A 21,728-nucleotide genomic window follows, 5' to 3' on the forward strand; every position below is an offset into this window, starting at 1 on the left:
GTGTGTGTGTGTGTGTGTGTGACTGGGGTCCGTTCGGGGGGTTGCATTGGAGGCGGCTCGAGGCGAGCCGCAGGCACGGCGTAGGCCGTGTCTGGAGTTTTGGGAAAGCGCTTTGCAGAGGGAGGAGGAGGAGGAAGAGGAAGGGGGGTAGGGGGAGGAGAGGAGCGAGAGCTGCTGGTGGAGGAGCCTTTGTCCGAAGGCAATAAGGTGCACCTCGGCTCTGGTGGAAGAAACTCGAATGTCTCAGGTTGAAGTGCATGGGGCGGGGGGGGTGTAATAGGGGAACATCTGCTGTGTGTTAACTCGGGAAAAGGGCTTCTCCGCCGGCATGCAGCGGAAAAACTGCTGTGAATGATTTCAGATTGAAAAATAACACTCTCCGGCAGCTCCATTTGCTTCAAAGGCAGAGCCCCCCCCCCCCCCCCGCCGCCTGGCTGCAGCTTGCACTGGCTGCTGCTTGGGGGAGGGAACCACGAATCCTGTTCACTTGTTAGCCCCTCTTCCCTTCCCCCAACGCTCATGGCTCAGCCCAGAAAAAGCCATTAAAAACGTTTTGCATGATGCACACTTTTGTCGTTCAGGCACGTTCAAGTTTTGTTAGTCTTTTTTTTTCAAAACCAAACCAAGTCAAACCAAACAAAAACAACCCCAGCCTTCTCTCTCTTACATGATCAGGGCAGGGTTCTTGTTCTATAGGACACTGGATTTTTTGTTTTGTTAAATGCTAGGAGGGTTTTAAAAATATAGATTTCATTTCTTTTGGGGGGCATATTGTATAAGTTGCCTCCGTGACCTCAATAAAACCCTGTCTGCTGCTCCCAGCCTCCTGGGAGCATTGCAGTTGTCTGGGGCTCCTTAGGTTTTGGGGCTTGGTTGAATAGGACCCTTTCACACCCAACCCCCCCTCTGTCTTGTTTTTGACTTGCTAAGCTGGGGATTCTCTGGGGACTCCTTGGAGGAGGAGGAGGAAGGCTGTTCTTTCAGGACCCACTGGGCAGAGGGAAAGGGAGAATAATGTTTTCAAAGTTGCTTTAAAAATAATTGCCGGATGCACTGATGACATAAAGGCAGGTTTAAAAAAACAAAAATCCCTTGGCTTTTTTTTTTTTTTTTTATACATAGTGGCAGAGGTCTTGTATGTGCTGGATCGATTTCAGCATATTTATTTTTTAAACCTCGCTGAAATGTAATGGATGAGCCAGTGCTTCCTAGGAATGCTTTGGAATACAGAGTTTTGTGTGTGTATAAAAATATTAAACTTGTGATGAATGAGTTAAATTATTGGCCAGCTGCACTTGATAGCTATCAATGAGTTTTAACGAGGAAGAAGAGTGAATTCTTTATCCCATCCCCCGCCTCCATTTCTACTCCTGAAGAAATATTTTCCTACCGTGATGGGGTTGATCTTTTTGGCTATCTCCCTTTAAAAAAAAAAAAAAAAAATCTGTAAAATTTGGCAGAACAATATTTACCTACCTTGCAAGATTGTTTTGAGGGTTTTATTTTTGGAAAGCCCTTTGATGGTGAAAATAATTATTTAACCTTATTTTCTCCATCTTTTGTGGGGAGATTATTGCCTTTTTGGTAGGTAATTCTTGTTACCTAAGGGCTAGATTTCAGAGTTGCCAAGCACCCATAGCTCTAATCAAAATAAAATGGGAGCTCTGCACCCTGGAGTGGGGGAGGGCATGAAATCAGGCCCTTTTTAAACTTTAAAGAGAAATAGACAAAAACAAGTGGGAGGGGAACTCCCACAAACGGAGGGGGTAAAAAGCCCAAACCCGCCAAGAGCCTGAATGATAACTTGCCTGAACCCTTTGATAAATGAGTTGACTTTTTTTTTTCTTTCATTTGCTGCATGCCAGGAGCAACAGAATTGGTCTGAATTAGTGGAATTGGCAGCAAAAAACAAACATACAAGTGTGTCTGGTCAATAGAAGGCTTGTTCCTGCCTCTGGGTGCCATGTGAGGACTTTCACTGCGTTCTGAGGCGCAGAAGTTGGAAGCTGGGGATTTGCAAGGGATTTTTTTTCTTTCTTTCTTTTTTTTTAAATATTCATCAGTGGGGTGGGTAGTTTTCTCTAGTCATTAAAATATCTCTTCCCCTCCCCCATGGTTTTCTTTAGGACTGCCACTGTTGAGTCTGTGGGAGTATGAATCAGCAGCAGCAGAGAATGGCTGCAGTTGGGACAGACAAAGAACTCAGTGACCTGCTGGACTTCAGTATGGTAAGCAAGCTCCTTAGAGGGGGGCCTTTAAAGGGACAGTAGCTTCATTTGTTTCCAGTGTTCTTGAGATCTAGAAGAATGGGTGGGGGAGGGGGGCAGAGAATGTGAGCCTGTAAAGTGAGGTAAATTGGAGATGGTGGGTTTCAGATATGTTGTGTGCACTGCAGCTGGGTTCTTGTTTCATTTTTTTTTTTTTTTTTTCCTTCTTCAAGTTAAGCAATGGGGGACCCTGGTCAGCACCTAGTAAAGACTTTCCTTGCAGTGAACACATGGTGATCTTTGGGTGGGAAAGTTCTGTGGAAGCAGAAAACATTAGTCTGTTCTGTTTAAATGCTCATAGCAAAATGTGCTGGATAATGACTTCTGAAGCTTTGGGTATGTAACTAATGCAAGGATGTGACTTTACTTAACAGTTAATTCATCAGGCTGTGTTTTTCCTCTTCCCAGATCCAAATTGTTGAATACATGTCCTTCCAGATTATTCTATGTCAGTTTGCAATTTTGCAGAGCAGTCCTATATATATATTTTCACAGGGATTATGTACTCCTGTACCCCTATTCCTTGCCCAAAAAATCCTCAAAGCTCTACAGTAAAATTTTGAGGCCGTCATTAAAAAGAAAGTAATGTTGGCTAAGAAGTTACCCAGAGAATGTACGTGCTTTTTTTAGGGTCACTTTTAGTAGTAGCAAACAAAGGCTGCAACCCTGTAAATGAATTTGCTTAGCCTTGCACATGGGAGTAGTTCCATTGAAGTTAGTGGTATTACTCAGGTGTGTAAAGACAAGTGCATGTGTAAGTGTTTGCAGGATCAGGGCCTATATGTGATGTTTGATTGTAGTTGGTGGGTGACCCATGGAAAGAAAAAGTTACTGTTTTGAATGCGAGCTCCAGCTTGGTTCCTCTGTCATGTGCTGCACCCTAATGACACTTGGCATGTGTGTCTTGCTTTGTAGATAAGCAAACCTACTACACAAATTGGAAAAACAGCTCCACAAAAAGGAATAACCATTAAATAGCAATGCAGACATTCTTCTTCTGGGTCATTCTGGGTATACTTAGTTATTTGTCAGTGATGCCTTTGTGATAATTTTTCTTCCCCTTGGGGTATAAAACAAGGGAACATGGTCACAATTCCTTGCCCCTTATTTCCTTTATACTCGGTGTTAACACACTGCATCTCTTCTGGATCCCAGCATAAAGATACGACATAGATAAGAAGACTTCTTAGAATAGAGCTAACTTGCAGTAATCAATAAGAAGTTGCAAATTGCACAGGCATCATATGTATCCACATGTATTCTCATGACATGTATTCTCTCCTTACCCTGTATGAGAATTCCCATGGTGGTGGGACAGGATGAACGTCTCTCAGCCACCTGCAGCTGATGGGAGGTTGATCCAATTAAAAAGTAACAGTAATATTGTTTACAATTGCGAGGGGCTGTGATGACGCTATACCTCAAAAATACAAATATGTTCAGGGTTTATTGGGGAAGGGTGAGCAACTTGTTTTCTCCCTCACTTCAGAGGTTTCTGTTCCCTTTGGCAGGCTCGCTTGTATGTATGAGAGATCCAAGTTTCGATCTGCAATATCCACAATCTAGTTCAGGATTGGACATTTTCTTATTTCTCTTCCTTCCTTTCCAAAAAGAATTCCCAAACTCTATTTGCAAATTTGAAAATACCCTTATTTGCAACTCCTGTAATTGTTCAGGGCCATTATAATAACAACACATTTCCCTTTTATATTATAAAACTCTCCCCGGGCCTAGACTTTGATCTGGAGCAAAGATTTAATACATTGGGTAAAATTCTTGTTCCCTTACATTAGGGTAAATGTGTAACTGCTGAAGTCACTGAACCAGAGTCAATCCAGTGTGAGCCTGGCATTTGGAGCATTGTCCCCATATGACACTTGTGCAGTTAGCGGCACGTGGGCAGACCTTTGATGTCAGTGGGGCTCCATGTGAGCTCTGGGGTCTGCTGCTTGCAGGATTGGGGCCCGAGACAGTTCCCTGCATAGCTCTGTTTCTGGGGGTGGGTTAATTCCATAACAAATTAGGCCTGATCCTGCATTGTCAAGTCAGTGGGAAGCTTTGGAATTGGGCCTGTTGTGTCCATCTGCACTCAGACATGAACATACTATTTTGCCTAAAGAGGTCTCTAAAAATAATAAATATCCCACTAAGAATGAGAATTTAAAAACCTACAATAACATAAAACTCACTAGCTAGTAGATAATGTTCGTACTGATACTACATCCTTGTTAAGCATAGTATAGAAGTTACGTAGTTAAATCTTTGGAGCATTGCAGGCTGCTCACGTCTTGTAACTGGGATGTAACTTATTGTCTTGTGGTCTGGATCTCTTGGGTTTGGTTTTTTTCCCCCTCCTTCATCTCTGAATAAGCAGGAATAAAAAGTTGTCCCAGTGTTCTGTGTCAGACTAGGATAAAGGAATGAAGACTATTGAGGCAAGGACTTTGTGTCCAGCAGCATCTGTTTAGGCCGGTGTTTTCAATCTGGTTTTTCTAGGAAAAATGCCTACCACCCCTGTAGCGATTTCTGGACCAGCTCTGAGCTGTGTGTGCCACCCAGTTGGGTGAATTTTATGTCCTGACACTAGTGGTTGTGTATATGAGGGATAGCCTAGTCTGTGGGGTTAATTGGGGAAAAAAATACTGTAAATAAGGTAAGCTCTCCTATCCTGAGGAGACGGATTTAGACCTCAAAAAAAGAGAGAAAATTAGGTATTAATTGAACTGCAAAATCACCCATCCAAAGCTTTCTACCAAAGTAACTTGCTAATAAACGGTGAAAAGCAAAGTGTGTTGTAATGTCTGTTTAAGTGGTCTGAAGTTATACCTCCAGACCGAACTCGCAGGCCTGTAGACTGATAACTGCTTTAGGGTGTGCAGAGCAGAGCTCGTTACAAGTGCCTCTGAACACAGTGCCTCAAAATACAGTGAATTTGAAAGCTTGCTTTTACCACTGCAGCGGGCCGGAAGGGGATTGCAAATCTGGGAGAAGGCATCCCCCAAAACTTAGTATTGGTTCAAAGTATTAAATTTAATTTTCCTTTTTAGTCTGTAATTTTAGTGATTGGGTCTTCAACTTGTGGCTTGGCATTTCTGAGGCTTCATTTATTTGCCCTTTTTCAGAAGGGCCTTCAGCCCATGGCTAGGCTGCAGTCATAGCCATGACTTTTGTAATCTAGCTTGAGGCTTGTCACTTTAACTACAGTTCACACCATTCAGCTTTATCCACACAGCAGCCTCCATTGATCTCCATGCTGCCTAACTGTGTTTGTCTCAGGGCATTCTGGGAAAATTTGGGAAGCTATCCCATGATGCCTTGGTAGGGAAATAGTTCTTGGAGGGCACACACAGAGCGGCGGAAGCACCAAGCCTCTGGTGCAGCGCAGTCTGAGATGTCAGAGCGCGATGAGAGCTGGGAGGAAGAAGCAGCAGCCAAACAATTACACAGGCATGGTTAGGGGTCCTGTCTGTGCTGCAGAAGTGTGCCAAACCAGATACATGGAGGCGGCTGAGTGCCAGTCTAAGCCTCTGGCAGGGCGAAACACTGTTAGCTGCCACTGTTGTTAATAGAATATTAACCATATGGTGTGCGGATACTAAGTACGATACGTCGTTAGTTGCTGTACGGACAGGGCTTTACCATAGACTGTAAAACCAATTCTATCTGGAAGAGAGCACTCTGTATTAAATGCTGAACCACAAGGATCCAGCCACCTCACGAGGAGTAAAACTGTGTGTGCAAGGCAGAGTTGGATCCAACCTTTCTAAAGCTACGTAACAAGTACCTGGCTTGTTTTGCATGGATAGACTTTTTTTTGTCTGGAGCTCCTTAAAAGTTTGATTCAACTACTTCCTAGAGTTAAAACATCCAGTGTCGTTAAAGCAGTGCCATATGTCTCGCTGTGGCGAAGGCAGAGTGCCTGCCTTTCCATGATAAAAACTGCTTTTTGTTTAGAATCTAACTGTAATAAAGTTCACTTCACGTTTAAGTAGGCAAACAAAGCCTTAATCGGAAGGGTTTTGCTTAAAAGAACACTTATGCCTTTGCTAATTTTGTTAAGTGGAATCCCTTCTATTCCCTACTAATAGAAAAGAAGTTAATGGTTGGATATTTTATGTGCTCCAAAATATCTTTCAGGTTTAACTTTTTTATTAATTTGATACTTACCTTATGAACTAAAGGCCTGCTATGTCATAATGAATTGCGGTTTAATAGCAGTAAATAGAATATTTGTAATGGACTTAATATGCGTGAGTGGCAGCTACATAATAATGGCTGCTTTGTTATAGTCTGAGCAGGTGACAAATTCACCTAAAATAAATTAATAAGTCTGGGTAAAGTGTTCTTAAAAGTAATAGATTTTTCAAAATATATATTAACTCCGTAGGCTGCAATGGCTGTGAAGTCACTGAAATCTGTCAGCTAATAAACATATAAATAGGGCCCTATCAAATTCACGGCCATGAAAAACGGGTCACGGACTGTGAAATGTGGTCTCCCACCATGAAATCTGGTCTTTTGTGTGCTTTTACCCTATACTATACAGATTTCATGGGGGAGACCAGCGTTTCTCAAATTGGGGGTCCTGACCTAAAAGGGAGTTGCGGGGAGTCACAAGGTTATTGCCACCCTTACTTCTGTGCTGACTTCAGAGCTGGGCGGCCGGAGAGTGGAGGCTGTTGGCCGAGCGCCCAGCTCTGAAGGTAGTGCCCTGCCAATAGTAGTGCAGAAGTAAGGGTGGCAATATCGTACCATGCCACCCTTACTTCTGGGCTGCTGCCTTCAGAACTGGATGGCTGGAGAGTGTCAGCTGCTGACTGAGGGCACAGCTCTGAGCTGGGTGTCTGGCAAGCAGCTGCCGCTCTCCAGCTGCTCAGCTGTGAAGGCAGTGTTGCTGCCAGCAGCAGCGCAGAAGTAAGGGTAGCAGTACCGCAACCCCCTCTACAATAACCTTGCGACCCCCCCCCCCCCCCACCACACACACAACTCCTTTTTGGGTCAGGACCCCTGCAATTACAATACCATGAAATTTCAGATTTAAATAGCTGAAATCATGAAATTTACAATTTTTAAAATCATATGACCATGAATTGACCAAAATGGACTGGGAATTTGGTAGGGCCCCCATATAAAATATGTGACTGGACAAATGCACTTTCTCTTATCATACAAGCTTACCTCTCAGAACATTGCTGGTAGCTTAGATGTAAGCATCCATTAAAATATCTCTCTAGTTTTTTTTCCACACTTTGTTTGGATTTGTTTTTTATTGGATCCCTTAATGACACACTGATATCTGTGGGGATAACATTTAAGTAGTCGTCATCTGTCAGGAAGACTGAAGGCATCAGTGCAATACTGTATACAGAAATTTAAGACGGGGGCTTTTACATAACACCGTTAAACCTATGTTGTTCAAATCCAACAAAGAACAAGTAATGAGCCAATTACAAAATTGGAAAAGCTTGATTCTTAGGCCCTTCCTTTGCATGCTGTTCTTTTTCCATCTAAATATTTTATTTTTAAAGTAACATTTAAAAATAAAAAGGGAATTCAGTGTGTGGGTGAACTTAGATTTTGCTGTTGAGTGATACAAACTAACAAAGGCAGAGGACACTCTTAATCTGATTTACGCTATGCCCTTAAGTGAAGCATAGCAGTGTGACTTAAACCCACACCACTGTGGAAAAACAGAAGTTGACAGTATAAGCATTATATTTCCTGCATTTCATCTATAATATATGGCTTGCAAATTAGTATTGAAGTAACATTAGTGTGCGGTTCCTTATTTATCAAATGTTGTGATGCTTTAAAGTCTCAGCTTGCTTTGATGAGTGATAATTCTTTGATCGTTCTTTAATTCCTATGGTAATGAGAGCAGGAAAGGGTTACTTCAGACTCCCACTGACAGTATCTTTCAAAACAGAATAAGGAAGATGAAGGCAAGAGGTGGGAAGGCATCCCTCATTCATATGTGTTCGGTGTGTGGGTGTGTTGGGGATTGCCAAAAATAGCGGTGCTGGGGGGAGACCCCTTTTGCAGAAGTAGAAGAGAAAATGTGTATTGCACAATGGAACAAAACTACACATTTTCTCCATTGGTGTTTTCACTCTAACCTTGTGGGCTTTTTGTTGTTGCATCAGCAATTATTAACCAGAAATGCTTATGAAAAATAAGCAAACTGTGTGGCTTAAGAAGCCAGCATGTACAAATTGATGCTCGATACCAATAAATTCAAGCCCCTCCCCAAACAGAGAACTTCTTTTCAATTCTTGGAAATGAAGATTACTGACCATTTCAGTTAAAGTAACATTTCTCCCATCTCCTGGGGGGGAGGGAGTAAGGCAATCTCCCTCGCTGTCTTACTGAGCTAATTGAGTGAATTTCTAACAATATCATTTTAATATCCCTTATTTTCAAAATCTCTCTCTCTCTCTCTCTCTCTAAACCGACAAGCTGGGTGAGGTAATATCTTTTATTGGACCTAGAAGATATTATCTCACCCACCTTGTCTCACTAATATCCTAGGACCAGCATGGCTACAACAACACTATCTATATAAACTAACATTGCTGTTGCTCTAAGGAATTTCTTTCCTAGCACTGAAAATCTAAGCATCTTGTGAGCCTTCGGTTTAGATATTTTTTTAAGTGTATATATGCATGCTCGCACACAAATACTTACATCTTTTCACATGTATGGGAGTTAGGCACCCAAATTCCATGGCTTTTCAATGGAAGTTGATTGGCTAATTGGTCTTTCTGCTTTTGAAAAATCTCCCCCACATATTCCTGTATTTTTGAGATTAGTAACCAAAGCTGAGCAGACAACTGTGTAAAGGAACATTCCTGGTCACAAGAAAGCATCAAATACGTCAGGGCATGAAATGCTGCATTTCTCTATTAAAGTGTCATTAAATTGTTTAATCTTTAAAGTATTAAAACTTTGAGTTATTCAGACATTAGGAAGCTAAAAATAATGTAAATGATTTGATGGTGAAAATATCTGAGTTGAGTATTAAAAACATTTTAAAATGTTAATTTATTGAGCATTTTCCCACCAGTTGTTTTCCGGGCTGAAGCTCAATGTTTGTAGAAAAGAATTAGTTTTCTCTTCTGCTGCACACAGGTGTATATACATTTTTTTTAAACAACACATTTTTGAAACCCACCCCGTTTATTTTAAAAATATTTGTCCACCTTAGCTGACTAGGTATGCATATTTTTGAGGAAGCTCTCTGGCAGAGGGAGATTAGCTATCAATTGTAGCAGTAACAATGTAGCAAACAGGTAGCTAAAATGACAGATACTGTAAAGCACATTAATCTTTCTGATCATGTGTTAGTATGTGTTACATAATGTTGGAATCAGGCAGACTTTATCTGCCTACACATTTTTGCAGAATGTCCATTATCTTGGCTTATTTACATTGGTGCAGTGTCTCTGGGTGGAGAGGGAAAGTGGATGGATCACATTTTCCTCCCAAAACCGTGTGGGGAGGGGGGGAGGGGGGAGAGATATCTTCTGGAGTCCTAAATGAGGTGGTTGTGCACTGAAGGTAAGCAGCAAATAAATGTGTAGCTTAGTCATCAGTGTCCTCTCCAGCTGGAGTCACTATGGTAGCTGCTAACTTCTTCCTAGGATATAGGATAGCACCAAATAAGGAGGGGGAAATAAAGAGGAAATAAACCAGGTCTTTGCATGTGTTTAATTCGGGGGAAAGAGTGGGGTGAACCTCTGTGTAGATGGAGAATTGGGTACTACATCCTTTATGCTAATTTATTAATAAGGAAACAAATCATACTTTGGCCTTGTGCTTTTCCTAGATTCTTTGCCTCCTGTAATAATGTGGGAAAGAAATAATGAGGCCTAAGTGCAGGGGTGGGAAGAGGAAACCTCTCTTCTCCAGTGGAAATGAAAAATATCCCAGAAGCTGCTGCTTTGTGAAAAAAATTGGAAGATCTGTGTACACAAAAGTTTACTTGCTCGGGAATGGATATATATCAGCTCAGAGTTGGGGACACTCCTCCCTGCTATATAGATCAGCTGGGAAAGCAGTTGGAGAGATTTCTGCATCACAATACTTTTACTTCTTTCTCGTCCCTCCCTTACCACAACACAGAAAAGCTAACCTATTGAAATCTTTCTTTCTCCCTCTCTCTCATCTTCCTGTTTTTCTAGATGTTCCCCCTGCCAGTGGCTAATGGGAAAAACAGACCCACGACGCTAGCGAGCACGCAGTTTGGCGGATCAGGTATTGTCTTTTTTTCCCCCCCCTCTTAATGCCTCTTTTCAGAGTTAAAAACAAATACAAAGCCCCAAAGCAAAGGGAGTTGTCAGTTCCGTGGATGTTCTTTAATGTATTTTCATGGTTCTATTGTACCGCTGCTGCTCTGAGTACGAATGTTAATTCCGTAATCCCTTGTGTGTATATGTGTGTGTCCAGGAATCTTTTGCTGTTGTGTAACTGAGGTGAAACTTCATGAATAACTAGAAGGTTAATTCTCTTGATCGGGACTTTCAAAGAGGCTAAAGGGAGTTTGAATTCCAATAGGATTTGGGTGTTGGACTCCCTTCAGCCCCTTTGACGATCCCAGATCCTTTTGTTATATTTAAGTAGATGGTACAAGTACTCATTCCGTGTCACCTTGCCCATCCACCTCCAGTAGGTTGGCAGTGATGGCCTGCTGGGGCTGGTATACGTCAGTAGTTTGGACACCCAGTTTTGAAAATCTTGGCCCTAAAAGGTAGGCGGCTTTCTCAATATTTAGGGACCTAAATAAATGGTTGGGATAACTTCCACCAGCTGAGGATCTGGCCCCGGGTTTTCAGAAGTACTGAACACCTGCTGAAGTCAGCTGGAGTTGCTGGGTGCTTGGCAAGTGTAAGTGCCTAAATACTGAGTTTGGGAGGATGGGGGAGAGTTTTCAAAAACCTTCAAGGGGATTTAGGAGCACAGGTTCATTTAAAGAGGCTGGGATTTGTGCTCCTAAACATCTTAGGTAATCCCCCATGGAGCCTAACTTTTTCGACAGATATGGGAAGATTGAAAAAACTGGGTTTGTTTAGTTTGGAAAAGAGAAGACTGAGAGGGGACATAACAGTTTTCGAGTACATAAAAGGTTTTTACAAGGAGGCGGGAGAAAAATTGTTCTTCTTAACCTCTGAGGATAGGACAAGAAGCAATGGTCTTAAATTGCAGCAAGGGAGATTTAGGTTGGACATTAGGAAAAACTTCCTAACTGTCAGGGTGGTGAAGCACTGGAATAAATTGCCTAGAGAGGTTGTGGAATCTCCATCATTGGGGATTTTTAAGAGCAGGTTGGACACACGCTTGTCAGGAATGGTTTAGATAATACTTAGTCCTGCCATGAGTGCAGGGGACTGGACTAGATGACCTCTCAAAGTCCCTTCCCCTATGATTCCATGGGAGTCAGGCACTAACTGGGAGAGGCGTCTTAATTCAGTATTAAAATAAAATATTCCTGGCATACTCTGGGGCTGTGTGGCTGCAACAAGCTTTCTGTGCTCAGAGATGTTGCATTTGTTAGACAGTTGTACGGGAGGGGTTCTCTAGAGAATAAAGTCTGTGGCATGCAGGAGGGGCTTATTGCCTTTTATCCTCCTACCCCCATATTCCTTCTCTCTTACCTATGCTGATGCCTTTGTAGATTGTTAAAATCTCCGCTATTCCAATACTGATTAACTGAAGCTACCCAAGATGTGCTGGAATGTCCCACTCCTATAAACCTGGTTGCGCCATTGCTCTTAAGAAAACCCCCCAAACCACACTAGGATGGTGAAGCTCCGGCACCGTATGCTGTGATTAAATGGGGTAGCCTGGGAAGTCCTGTTAATGAGTATTGTTCAGGCTGCTGGAAATTGCTCAGCATGAAAATACTGCAGTCAAATGTCTTGCTTTTTCCACCTCTTGAGCTGCCTCCTACTGGGATGTCAGGATGGAGAGAGGCCTGGAGTTTCAGCAGCTCCTGGAGCCAGGTAGTGAGAGATTTTGGATAGCAGAGCTGGCACTGTTGTGTGTGTGGGAACTTTCAATCTACACGAAGAAATGTTGCACAGTGGTGTCCCCGTGGTATCACTCTCAGCTCTTCTGCCCCTGAATTTCATCAGTATCTGGGGCTTCCAGAATTTAGCTCACGCTCTAAACAGTTTTTTGAACAAACATTTTCCTCTATGTAGAGACTTTAAAAATAAGTTTAGGTTTTTTTAAAATATTAATTTGTTATAAAGCACGACATGTTTTAATTTGATTCATGAAGACAAACCTAGTATGGTGTGAGAGTGCTATTTAGTTTACCTTGACAATGAAAAAGATAGGGAAGGATATATTGGTAATTGAAGGAGGGAGGGGGGTTTAAGGAAATAGAGAAATATAGGTAGAGAGTAAAGGAGAGGTGTAATTTAACACTGGTGGAAATTGATCTCTGTAGTGAACATTCCAGCTTGCGCATCTCGTACTTTGCTGCTAAAATAATCAACAAAAGAGACACCACAGGCTTGTGAGAGAGCAAGCTTGTATTCAGTCATTTCCTGCGTGGCTGTTGGCTTGCCTACTTGATTTGCAGAGCTGGCCAGTTCATGACAAGGAGTAGGAGTGCTGGGGAAATAGCCTGTGGTGGCTAGCCTCTTTCACTCAGATGCCCAGTGTCAGCCTAGAACATGTACAATTTCCTACCCCCCCCTATGTGAGTGAAAGGTAAAGTTGACACCACCCTTCCTCTAAGCTGCTGTTTATGAGATGGGCTTTCTGAATGGTTCATAAAAATCATCAAGGAGTGATATTATACAATTATAGTAAAGGCGATTGCACAACTGCCACTGTCCCGTTCTCCGGGCTTAGTGTGAGCCTTCAGTTCTGCCGATGGGCATCTTGATTCTGAAATGCAGTTCAGTGCACTGTTAATGAAAGGCTTTTCATGCAGTGAATGGCCTAGAGTCTCACTTTTTAAAGGGCAAAGTGTATATTTTTCCTGTCAAGAGTTAAGTGACTTTTCATTCTGCTCTCGGATGTTTGTGTGTTTTCATGCTGACTGGTGGGTGTTTACATCTGAAGTGTAACAATGACCTGTCATACCATCCAGGGTCTTGTCTACATACACGCATGCCTTGTACTAGTTAAACAGGTTTCATTTGAACTGGTGCAAGGTGTCTGTGTGTAGAGAAGACCCTGGATGGTGTGGTGGTCCTTGTTACACCTGGCTTATATTGATTTAGCTTGATTTAGTAACTTACATTGATGTAAGCCAGTTGTAAATCATGCAGTGGGTGCGCCCAGGGTTTGCATCCATCTAGCTAAATCTGTTTTAAAAACTGATTTTGGTTAAACTGGTGCAACTGTTGGGCATAAAAGAGGCCTGAGTCATGGTCTTCCTTGAGATCTCTGCTAATTTGAAGACCTAGAGCCATGTCAAGGGGGCAGAGTGCCTTCATGCCATACTTTCGTTTAATTTGGTGGTGGACAATAGCTCCCTATAGTTGCTAGCACCCTCACTACAGTCTCTCACTATAATGTAGGCTCTCATTGCTGGGCTATAGTGCTTTTTTTTCAGATGAGTTGTTAGAATGTTTCACTCCCTGGTGGAAATCAGAATTGAAAAGAGCAAAGAAACAATGCTTGTGGGTGGTTTGGCCAAATTGTCAGCACTTGGTAAAATAAGGTGGTCTTCCTAAACACGAGGCTGGTAAATAGGCATCAATATTAACTTTAAAACAGTATTACAAGAGAATTGCTATGACAAAACCAACCAAGTTAGAATGCTTTTCAAATCCTAATTGATAATACTCTCAACCTCCCTTTCCTGAGCTGTTGTCCCATGTCCTGTGGGCTTTATTCAGACTAGAAGCTCCTTGGGGCAAATGTGACCACCTTCTGTGTGTGTGTGAAGTGCTAAATAAATCCCAGGTGCTAATGTTGAGATTTCCTCACTTTTATAGTTAGTAAAGTTGACATTTTCTGGGGCTATTTTATAATTAAACACTCCTCCTTCTCCTCCTGCTTTGTCTCTTAAATCACTCAGGGGAAAATCGGTTTACATTTCCAATGGCAACCTTAACTCTGCCCTGTCAGTCTTGCTTCCCTCCCCTGATTAGATGGACGAAAATGGTTAACGCATGGATGAAACTTGTGTTCTTAGTCGCACAGATCTTGCAAGCCATGTCTGCAGGATTTTTGACACACACAGGACTCCTCAGGAAAGGTAACATCTTCACAGAGACTTTGTATTGCAACGAGAGCTTTCCAGAGTAAACATCCCAGACATGGGAAGGTGTCGTTACTTAAGCCAGGATTTTAAAAACTGGAGTCTAAAGCTAGGCTCCATGAGGGATTACCTAAGGTGGTTAGGAGCACAAATCCCAGTATCTTTAAATGAACCTGTGCTCCTAAATTCCCTTGATGTTACAAACTCCCCTATCCTAATAACTTTGTTATTTCCCCCTGCATATCCAATATATGCCTATTGGCTTGAGTTTGACTTTCTAGGCCAAGCTGTCAGATATTTGCAATGGCAAAAAGGTTGACTTTTTTCCAAAATTAAAATGCCAGTTGTTTGATATATCATAGCTCACAGATGACTAACCTGATCCAACTGCCCTCCTTTTCAAAAATACTCCAAATAAATTCTGCCTCTCACAGGGCACCACGTGTATTACATTTTACGTGGAAATTACCTTTTTTTTTTTTTAAATTGACTTTTAAAAGGGGTGGTAGTAGAATCCGTATCCTTCCAACCTTAGCTTTGGAGTTGCTACTGTTGTTCCGTAACTGCCAGAGCAGTGCATGACTTGCCAGGGGAACAGAAGAGATAATGGCTGCTGAGTTTTCTATAGGGTCACAGTATCTGACTCGCTCCTTGCTTAATAAAGTGCTTTGGGGTTATGGAGAACTTGAAAAGAGCTCTATGGGAAAAACAAAACACCCATGATGGTGGTGTGTTGGTGAGGTAATGCTGCACTTGGCCATCTTAGCCTCTTACATTTCTAAGAACTCGGTAGCAGTGCTACATATTTCCACCAAATTTGAAGAGAATTCAGGAATATCTTCAAGAGTTACAAGAATGCTGAGCTTCAGTTGTGTGTCTGGTTACTGGTAGCCCAGCATAGCTCCTGCTGATGGATTATTCTGCTTGCAACAAAGAAAAGCATGGCAATGAAATGGCTTTGTGGTCTTGAGTAACAAAATTTGTGATTAATTTTGTTTCCCTTCTTGCTTTGTAGTCAAGGGAACATTCTAACCTGAGGACTGTAAAAGGGAGCTGTGGGGGAGAAATCCCCTTTTGCCACTACGCTGTGGTCCTGCCCCCTCCTCTTTCAAAGTTTGTTCTGCACCTATTTGCTAGCAAGATCGGGAGCTGAGGTTTATTGTAGAGAGACTTGCTTTGATCAGGGCAAGTTCGTATAACATATTTGAGGCTGGCTAACGAGGGAGTTTTTCAAAGAGTTACAAGTTGCTGCATGTAACAAGTTTTAAGTTATAGTCTACGGAACAAAGTCAAATGCGTCCTCCCTGGAGGGAGGTGAGTCTGCATCCCTTTTTAAAGCTCACTTTAAACAGCACTGGGCCTTAGATACCTGTGGCAACAACACTGAAAGTCATAAATTCTGTGAAAGATGAGATTGTCTCTTTAATTGGTGCTCTGGGTGAGCTGTTTGAAGATTTGATTACTTCATATGGGCATGCAACCATTTATCAGGCCACATCCTAAAGGTGCAGTTGAGGGGTTCTGTGTGCATGGGTAGAGGGGTCTCTTTTGGAAGGGGGGTAGAGAGAAAGAGCACTCTGCCATCTGTAGCAGATCTGTGGATATTAAAGTGACACTTTGTTCATTATTTAACATGTTGAGAAGCCAACTTGCACATCTTAAGTCAAAGAAGCTAAAAATTACAATGAGAGAGAGTCTTGAAGAGCTAAATGCAGTGTCTTCTATTGAAATCCAGTCACGGATTGAATTTCAGACTGATAAATAGTTGCCAGCGCTATTCCCTGTAGTGAAGAAAACAGAAGCTTTTAATAGTTGGTTGTATACTGTTTTCCTACTAAATTAAATTATTTCCCACATTTGGATTTTGCAGAAGTGGGTGTTATGGGTTTTTGTCTCTGCTATTGTGATATATCGTGAAAGGTAGACACGAGGGGCAAAAACGTGACTTGATATTTAGCATTGATATTTCGGTACTTAAATTACTTATTTTAGGCTGTTTGATTCATTTATTTTACTTGTGTATCATTTCTGATTCAGCAGCATTGCAAAACACGACTTTTAAAAACAAATTATCAGTCCAGGTACAAATCTGCTTGTTCATATTTTACTGTGACCCTAATTTATTATGAAAAAAACCCTTTTACTCTTCTTTTCAAAGGAAAAAAACTTGCAGTGGTTAAGTAGAATTTTGCAAGACATTTGCTAAGCATGTGTTAGGTGTTGTTAGCTTGAAAAATACAAAATCCTTCAGTCTTAAAATGTATTTGCATTATTATTATTATTATTAATATAGACCAACTGATGCTCATTTAGGAAGATGAAGAACTTAGACTACAGTTTTCAAAAGTGTCTAAGTGGCTTAGGCACTTGAGTCCAGTTTAAAAAGTGAGGTAGGGTAAGTGGCTATGTTCTATTGTCGTTCTCCCAAGCACCTAAGTCACTTTAGAAGATGAGACTTAAGCTTCTTAGACCATGTCTACACTAGAGACCACCATTGCAGCTGTGCTGTTGTAAGATTTCCTGTGTGGTCATGCTATATGCGGGAGACATAATTAAACCACCCCCAATATGCGGCGGTAGCTATGTCTGCAGGAGAGTGTCTCCCACCAAGGTAGTACTGTCCACACCAGCGCTTCTGTCGGTGTAACTTATGTCGCTCAGGGGTGTGGGTTTTTTCACACTCCCAAGTGACATAAGTTATACTGACAAAAGTGCTAGTGTAGACCTTAGTGACTTAGTTTTAATTCTTTTGCCCACTTTCTTGTGCCCTGCCTCACAAATAGAACTTTGCAGGGGAGATGTCTGTTCCCCCACTTTCCTTGGTGCTGATTCTGGAAACCCATGGACCAGGATACAGAAAGTGGGATTAAAAAAAATGGAGGGGCTGGGGGGGAAAGAGGAGTATTTCTGGAGGTGAGGGAAGGGAATTCTAACTGGCAGGAAGTAACATCCTGTGTAGAACAAAGAGAAGAGTAATATCTTCACACTTCTCTCCATTAATCTAAAGTAACACCTCAGTTCACTCTTCAGTCTCTGATCCCTCTCATTATATTCTTGAATACACATTCCTGCTCCTAGCACTTGCCTTGCCTTTGCAGTGGCTTCTCTTGCATCTCTGCAGCCAGAAACACTGGGACAAGGCTTTTCCTTTTTTTCTTTCCTCCCCAGTATTTGTCTTTCAAAGGCTTTTTTTTATAAGCGATGGGAACGGAGTGGAGAAGGGGAGATCCTGAGGCAGACACAACAGAATTCTAATCCAGTAAGGAGAGACATGTTTCTGGAAGGAGTGCAGCGAAGGCGACCATGTTATCATTCAAAACAAAGATGCTCCAAGAACAAATACAAATATTTCTCTGGTAATTGGAGATATAACAATATAGTATTGTACTAACAGTTCTGTAGTTATGGTTGAGAAGGCACGTTCGTTACCAGTGAACATAAGGACAGCCATGCTGGGTCAGCCCAATGGTCCATCTAGCCCAGTATCGTATCTTCCAACAGTGGCCAATTCCAAGTGCTTCAGAGGGAATTAACAGAACAGGGCAATTATTGTGTGATCCATCCCCTGTCATCCAGTCCCATCTTCTGTCAGTTAGAGGTTTAGCACACCCAGAGCATGGGGTGGCATCCCTGATCATCTTGGCTGATAGCCATTGATTGACCTATCCTCCATGAAATGATCTAATTCTGTTGTGAACCCAGTTATAGTTTTGGCCTTCACAACATCTCCTGGCAAGTAGTTCCACAGGTTCACTGTGCGATGTGTGAAGAAGTATTTCCTGATGTTTGTTTTAAACCTGCTCCTGTTAAATTAATTGGATGACCCCGGATTCTTCTTTGTGAAGGGATAAATAACACTTCTGTATTCACTTTCTCCACACCATTCATGATTTTATAGACCTCTGTCATATACCCCCTAATAGTCTCTTTTCCAAAATGAACAGTCCCAGTCTTTTTAACCTCTCCTCATATGGAAGCTGTTCATCCCCCTAATCATTTTTGTTGCCCTTCTCTGAACCTTCTCCACTTCTAATATATCTTTTTTTTGAGGTGGAGCGACCAGAATGGCACATAGTATTCAAGGTGTGGGCATACCATGGATTTATATAGGGGCTCAGATATCTTCTATCTTATTGATTCCTTTCCTAATAGTTCCTAACATTGTTAGCTTTTTTTGACTGCCCTGCACATTAAGCGGATGTTTTTAGAGGACTATCCACAATGACGCCAAGATCTTTCCTGAGTGGTAACAGCTAATTTAGACCCCATCATTTTGTATGTATAGTTGGGATTATGTTTTCCAACATGTATTACTTTGTATTGATCAGCACTGAATTTCATCTGCTATTTTATTGCCCAGTAACCCAGTTTTGTGAGATCCCTTTGTAACTTTTTGTAGTCTGCTTTGAACTTAATTACCTTCAGTAATTTTGTATCGTGTGCAAATTTTGCCACCTCACTGTTTACTCCTTTTTCCAGATCATTTATGAATATCTTGAACAGCACTGGTCCCAGTATAGATCCCTGCAGAACCAGATTCATCTGTCTCCATTGTGAAAACTGACTTTTCATTCCTATCCTTTGTTTCCTGTCTTTTAACCAGTTACTGATCCTTGAGGACCTTCCCTCTTATCCCATGACTACTTATTTTGCTTAAGAGCCATTGGTGAAGGACCTTCTGAAAGGCTTTCTGAAAGTCCAGCTTCACTTTATCAACTGGATCACCGTGTCCACATGTTTGTTGATACTCCCCTCCCCCCCAAGAATTGTAATAGATTGGTGAGGCATGATTTCCTTTTTAAAAGTCCTGTTGAGTCTTTCCCAACAAATCATGTTCATTTATGTGTCTGGTAATTCTGTTCTTTACTATCGTTTCAGCCAATTTGCCTGGTACTGAAGTTAGGCTTATGGGCCTTTTAACTGGCAGGATCACTTTTGGAGCCTTTTTTAAAAATTGGGGTCACATGAGCTGTCCTCCAGTTATCTGGTACAGAAGCTGATTTAAGTGATAGGCTATGCACCACGGTTACTAGTTCTGCAATTTCATTTTTGAGTTCCTTCAGAACTCTTGAGTGAATACCATCTGGTCCTGGTGACTTACTACTGTTTAATTTATCTTGTCTTTGTGTGCATTTAACTTCCTGAAGGGAAAAAATTTGCCCTTTGGGCTGAAATTTCTTTTGCTGGTTTTTCTACCTAGAGGAAAAAATTGAAGGAGGAGGGCAGCGGGGTGAGAGGGAGGCATGTTTAAAAATTTGTCCATCTGAAAAATTCTGAAGTGAGGAAAAGCACTCCTCTCCCCCCCTCCCCCCCAGTGCTCTGGTATCGCCAAAGCTTTATTACACTCACATAACCGACAGCGGCTCATTAGAAACTTCAGACTTGACTCAGGGCCTTGTCTACAAACAGAAATTGTGCCCCTTTAACTGTTCTGGTATAATTAAAGCAGGAAAAGGCCTCTGGATAAGAAGGGGAGTAAGCAACGTAATACCACTATAACTGCATCCACATTGGGGATTGTACCAGTATAATTATCGGGGGGCTGAGAGGGGAGGAAGATGAGGGGGAAATCGAATCCATAACTGACAGTCATACTGATACCAAAGCTGTGTGGTGACCAGGACTTAGTACTCAGTGAGGGCAACTGCATGGTATTCTGTTTCAAGAAACTTTTTAAAAAGGGAAGAAAAAAATCCCCTCGCAGCCTCAAAGTGCTCTTTATCAAAAATGAGGAAAAAGACATAAGCATTGAAAAATCACCTACCGAAGTGTCATGTTTTTTTGTTTGTATTGTCACATTTTCAAGCTTTTCTTTGCAACCATGAGGTCTAGAGCCCTTTATTTTTAAATGAAAGATGGTATTCTAGACAACAAGAAGGCAATGTGCAGCCCTGTGTCAGCCCAATTCAAACCCTGCTGACGTGGGATTATGTATAGGTACTGTACATGTTGCGGGCTTGGGTCCTAAATTAGTAAAGATGTTGCCTAGCTAGTCTGGACCCTGGCCAGTCACCCCTGCTCCTGAGTCTCTGTACGATGGCTGTCTGAATGTACAATCATTAGCTCACATGATCATATCAAATTCTGCTGTATTGCATAGGCAAAATTTTGCAGTTGGCTCACTGTCACAACTGAAAGCTTTCCAGGCTGACTGGGCTCCTTCCAAAACGGGAAGATGGCTTTGGAAGGGGCCCAGCAGGTCTGGCAAGCGTTTCTGCTGGACCTCGGTGCTGCTAATTTCAAATTCTGCATGCTCTGTAGGGGACCCGGCTCCAGAAAGCACACAGCGTGTACTAAATCACGCCTACAGTTGTATCAGAATTCTTTATTTTAAATTCATCTGCAAAACTAAATTTAATTAAGTTAGTACTAGAGGGATATTTAACATGTGCGGAAGTCAGGAAATTCATAGTTATGGCAGTCGTAACTTGCTCACATTGTGTGTGTGTGTGTGTGTGTGTGTGTGTATGTGTGTGTGTGTGGGGGGGGGGGGGATGGATGGATGCATAGAACAGAGGTGGCCAAACGTAATGACCCTCCGAACCACATACGACAATCTTCAGAGGTTGGAGAGCCAGGTCGAACCTGCTGGGGCTTCAGCCCTGTGGCGAGTTGGTAGGGCTAGGAGCTTCAGCTGTGTGGGGGGGAGGGGTCTCGTGGTTTCAGCCCTGTGGGAGGCGACTGCTGCAGCTTGGGGCTCCAGGCCCGCTCCTGCTGAAGCCCCAAACCCCAGCAGATGCACCCCGCGGGGCTGAAGCCCTAGACCCTGATTCCCGCTGGGCAGAAGGCCTGCGCTCCTCTCCCCCAGTGTAGTAGGTGAAGAACGGGCCGGGGTGAGGGGTCCCTTGAGCCACACTTTAACTGTAAAAGCCTCACAAGCTGCAGTTTGGCCATCCCGGGCATAGAATTTAACACAGAGCTGTTTTCACTCTGCGTGGCTTTTGCTGTGATGTGGTTTAGAAATTTATTTTAATGCCTCCGAAAGATGCCAGTAAGAATTCCTTCTGTCACTGTATTGCCCAAAGTCCTCAGCCGGGCTCAGAACCTGCGTTTTAAGGGCTGTACAAACCCATAAGAAGCTAGGTCCTTGCCCCAGTGAGCCCACAGCCTCATTGCAAGTTACTTTATTTCATATACGTACAGAGGGATGTAGAACTATGGCTCTGAGAACCAGTTTTTGAATTGGGCTTGTTAAATCCCCATCAGGAATGTACTGATGTCTGTCTGTCTCTGTCTCTTTT

General features: G+C 42.4%; 1 protein-coding gene across 10 annotated transcripts in view; it reads left to right on the forward strand.

The window, feature by feature from the left end:
• Positions 1-2,120: 2,120 nt before the first annotated feature.
• Positions 2,121-21,728, forward strand: part of TCF3 (transcription factor 3) — a 116,555-nt gene continuing 96,947 nt past the window's right edge. For all 10 annotated transcript variants that reach the window (XM_034755100.1, XM_034755103.1, XM_034755105.1 and 7 more), the window contains exons 1-2: positions 2,121-2,228; positions 10,448-10,520. In XM_034755100.1, coding sequence (XP_034610991.1) covers positions 2,154-2,228; positions 10,448-10,520 — 148 coding nt within the window. In that variant the 5' untranslated portion in view covers positions 2,121-2,153. The remainder of the gene's footprint in view (positions 2,229-10,447; positions 10,521-21,728) is intronic.

This window comes from Trachemys scripta, chromosome 22 (genome assembly GCF_013100865.1).
Source record: "Trachemys scripta elegans isolate TJP31775 chromosome 22, CAS_Tse_1.0, whole genome shotgun sequence".
NCBI classification, from domain to species: domain Eukaryota; kingdom Metazoa; phylum Chordata; order Testudines; family Emydidae; genus Trachemys; species Trachemys scripta.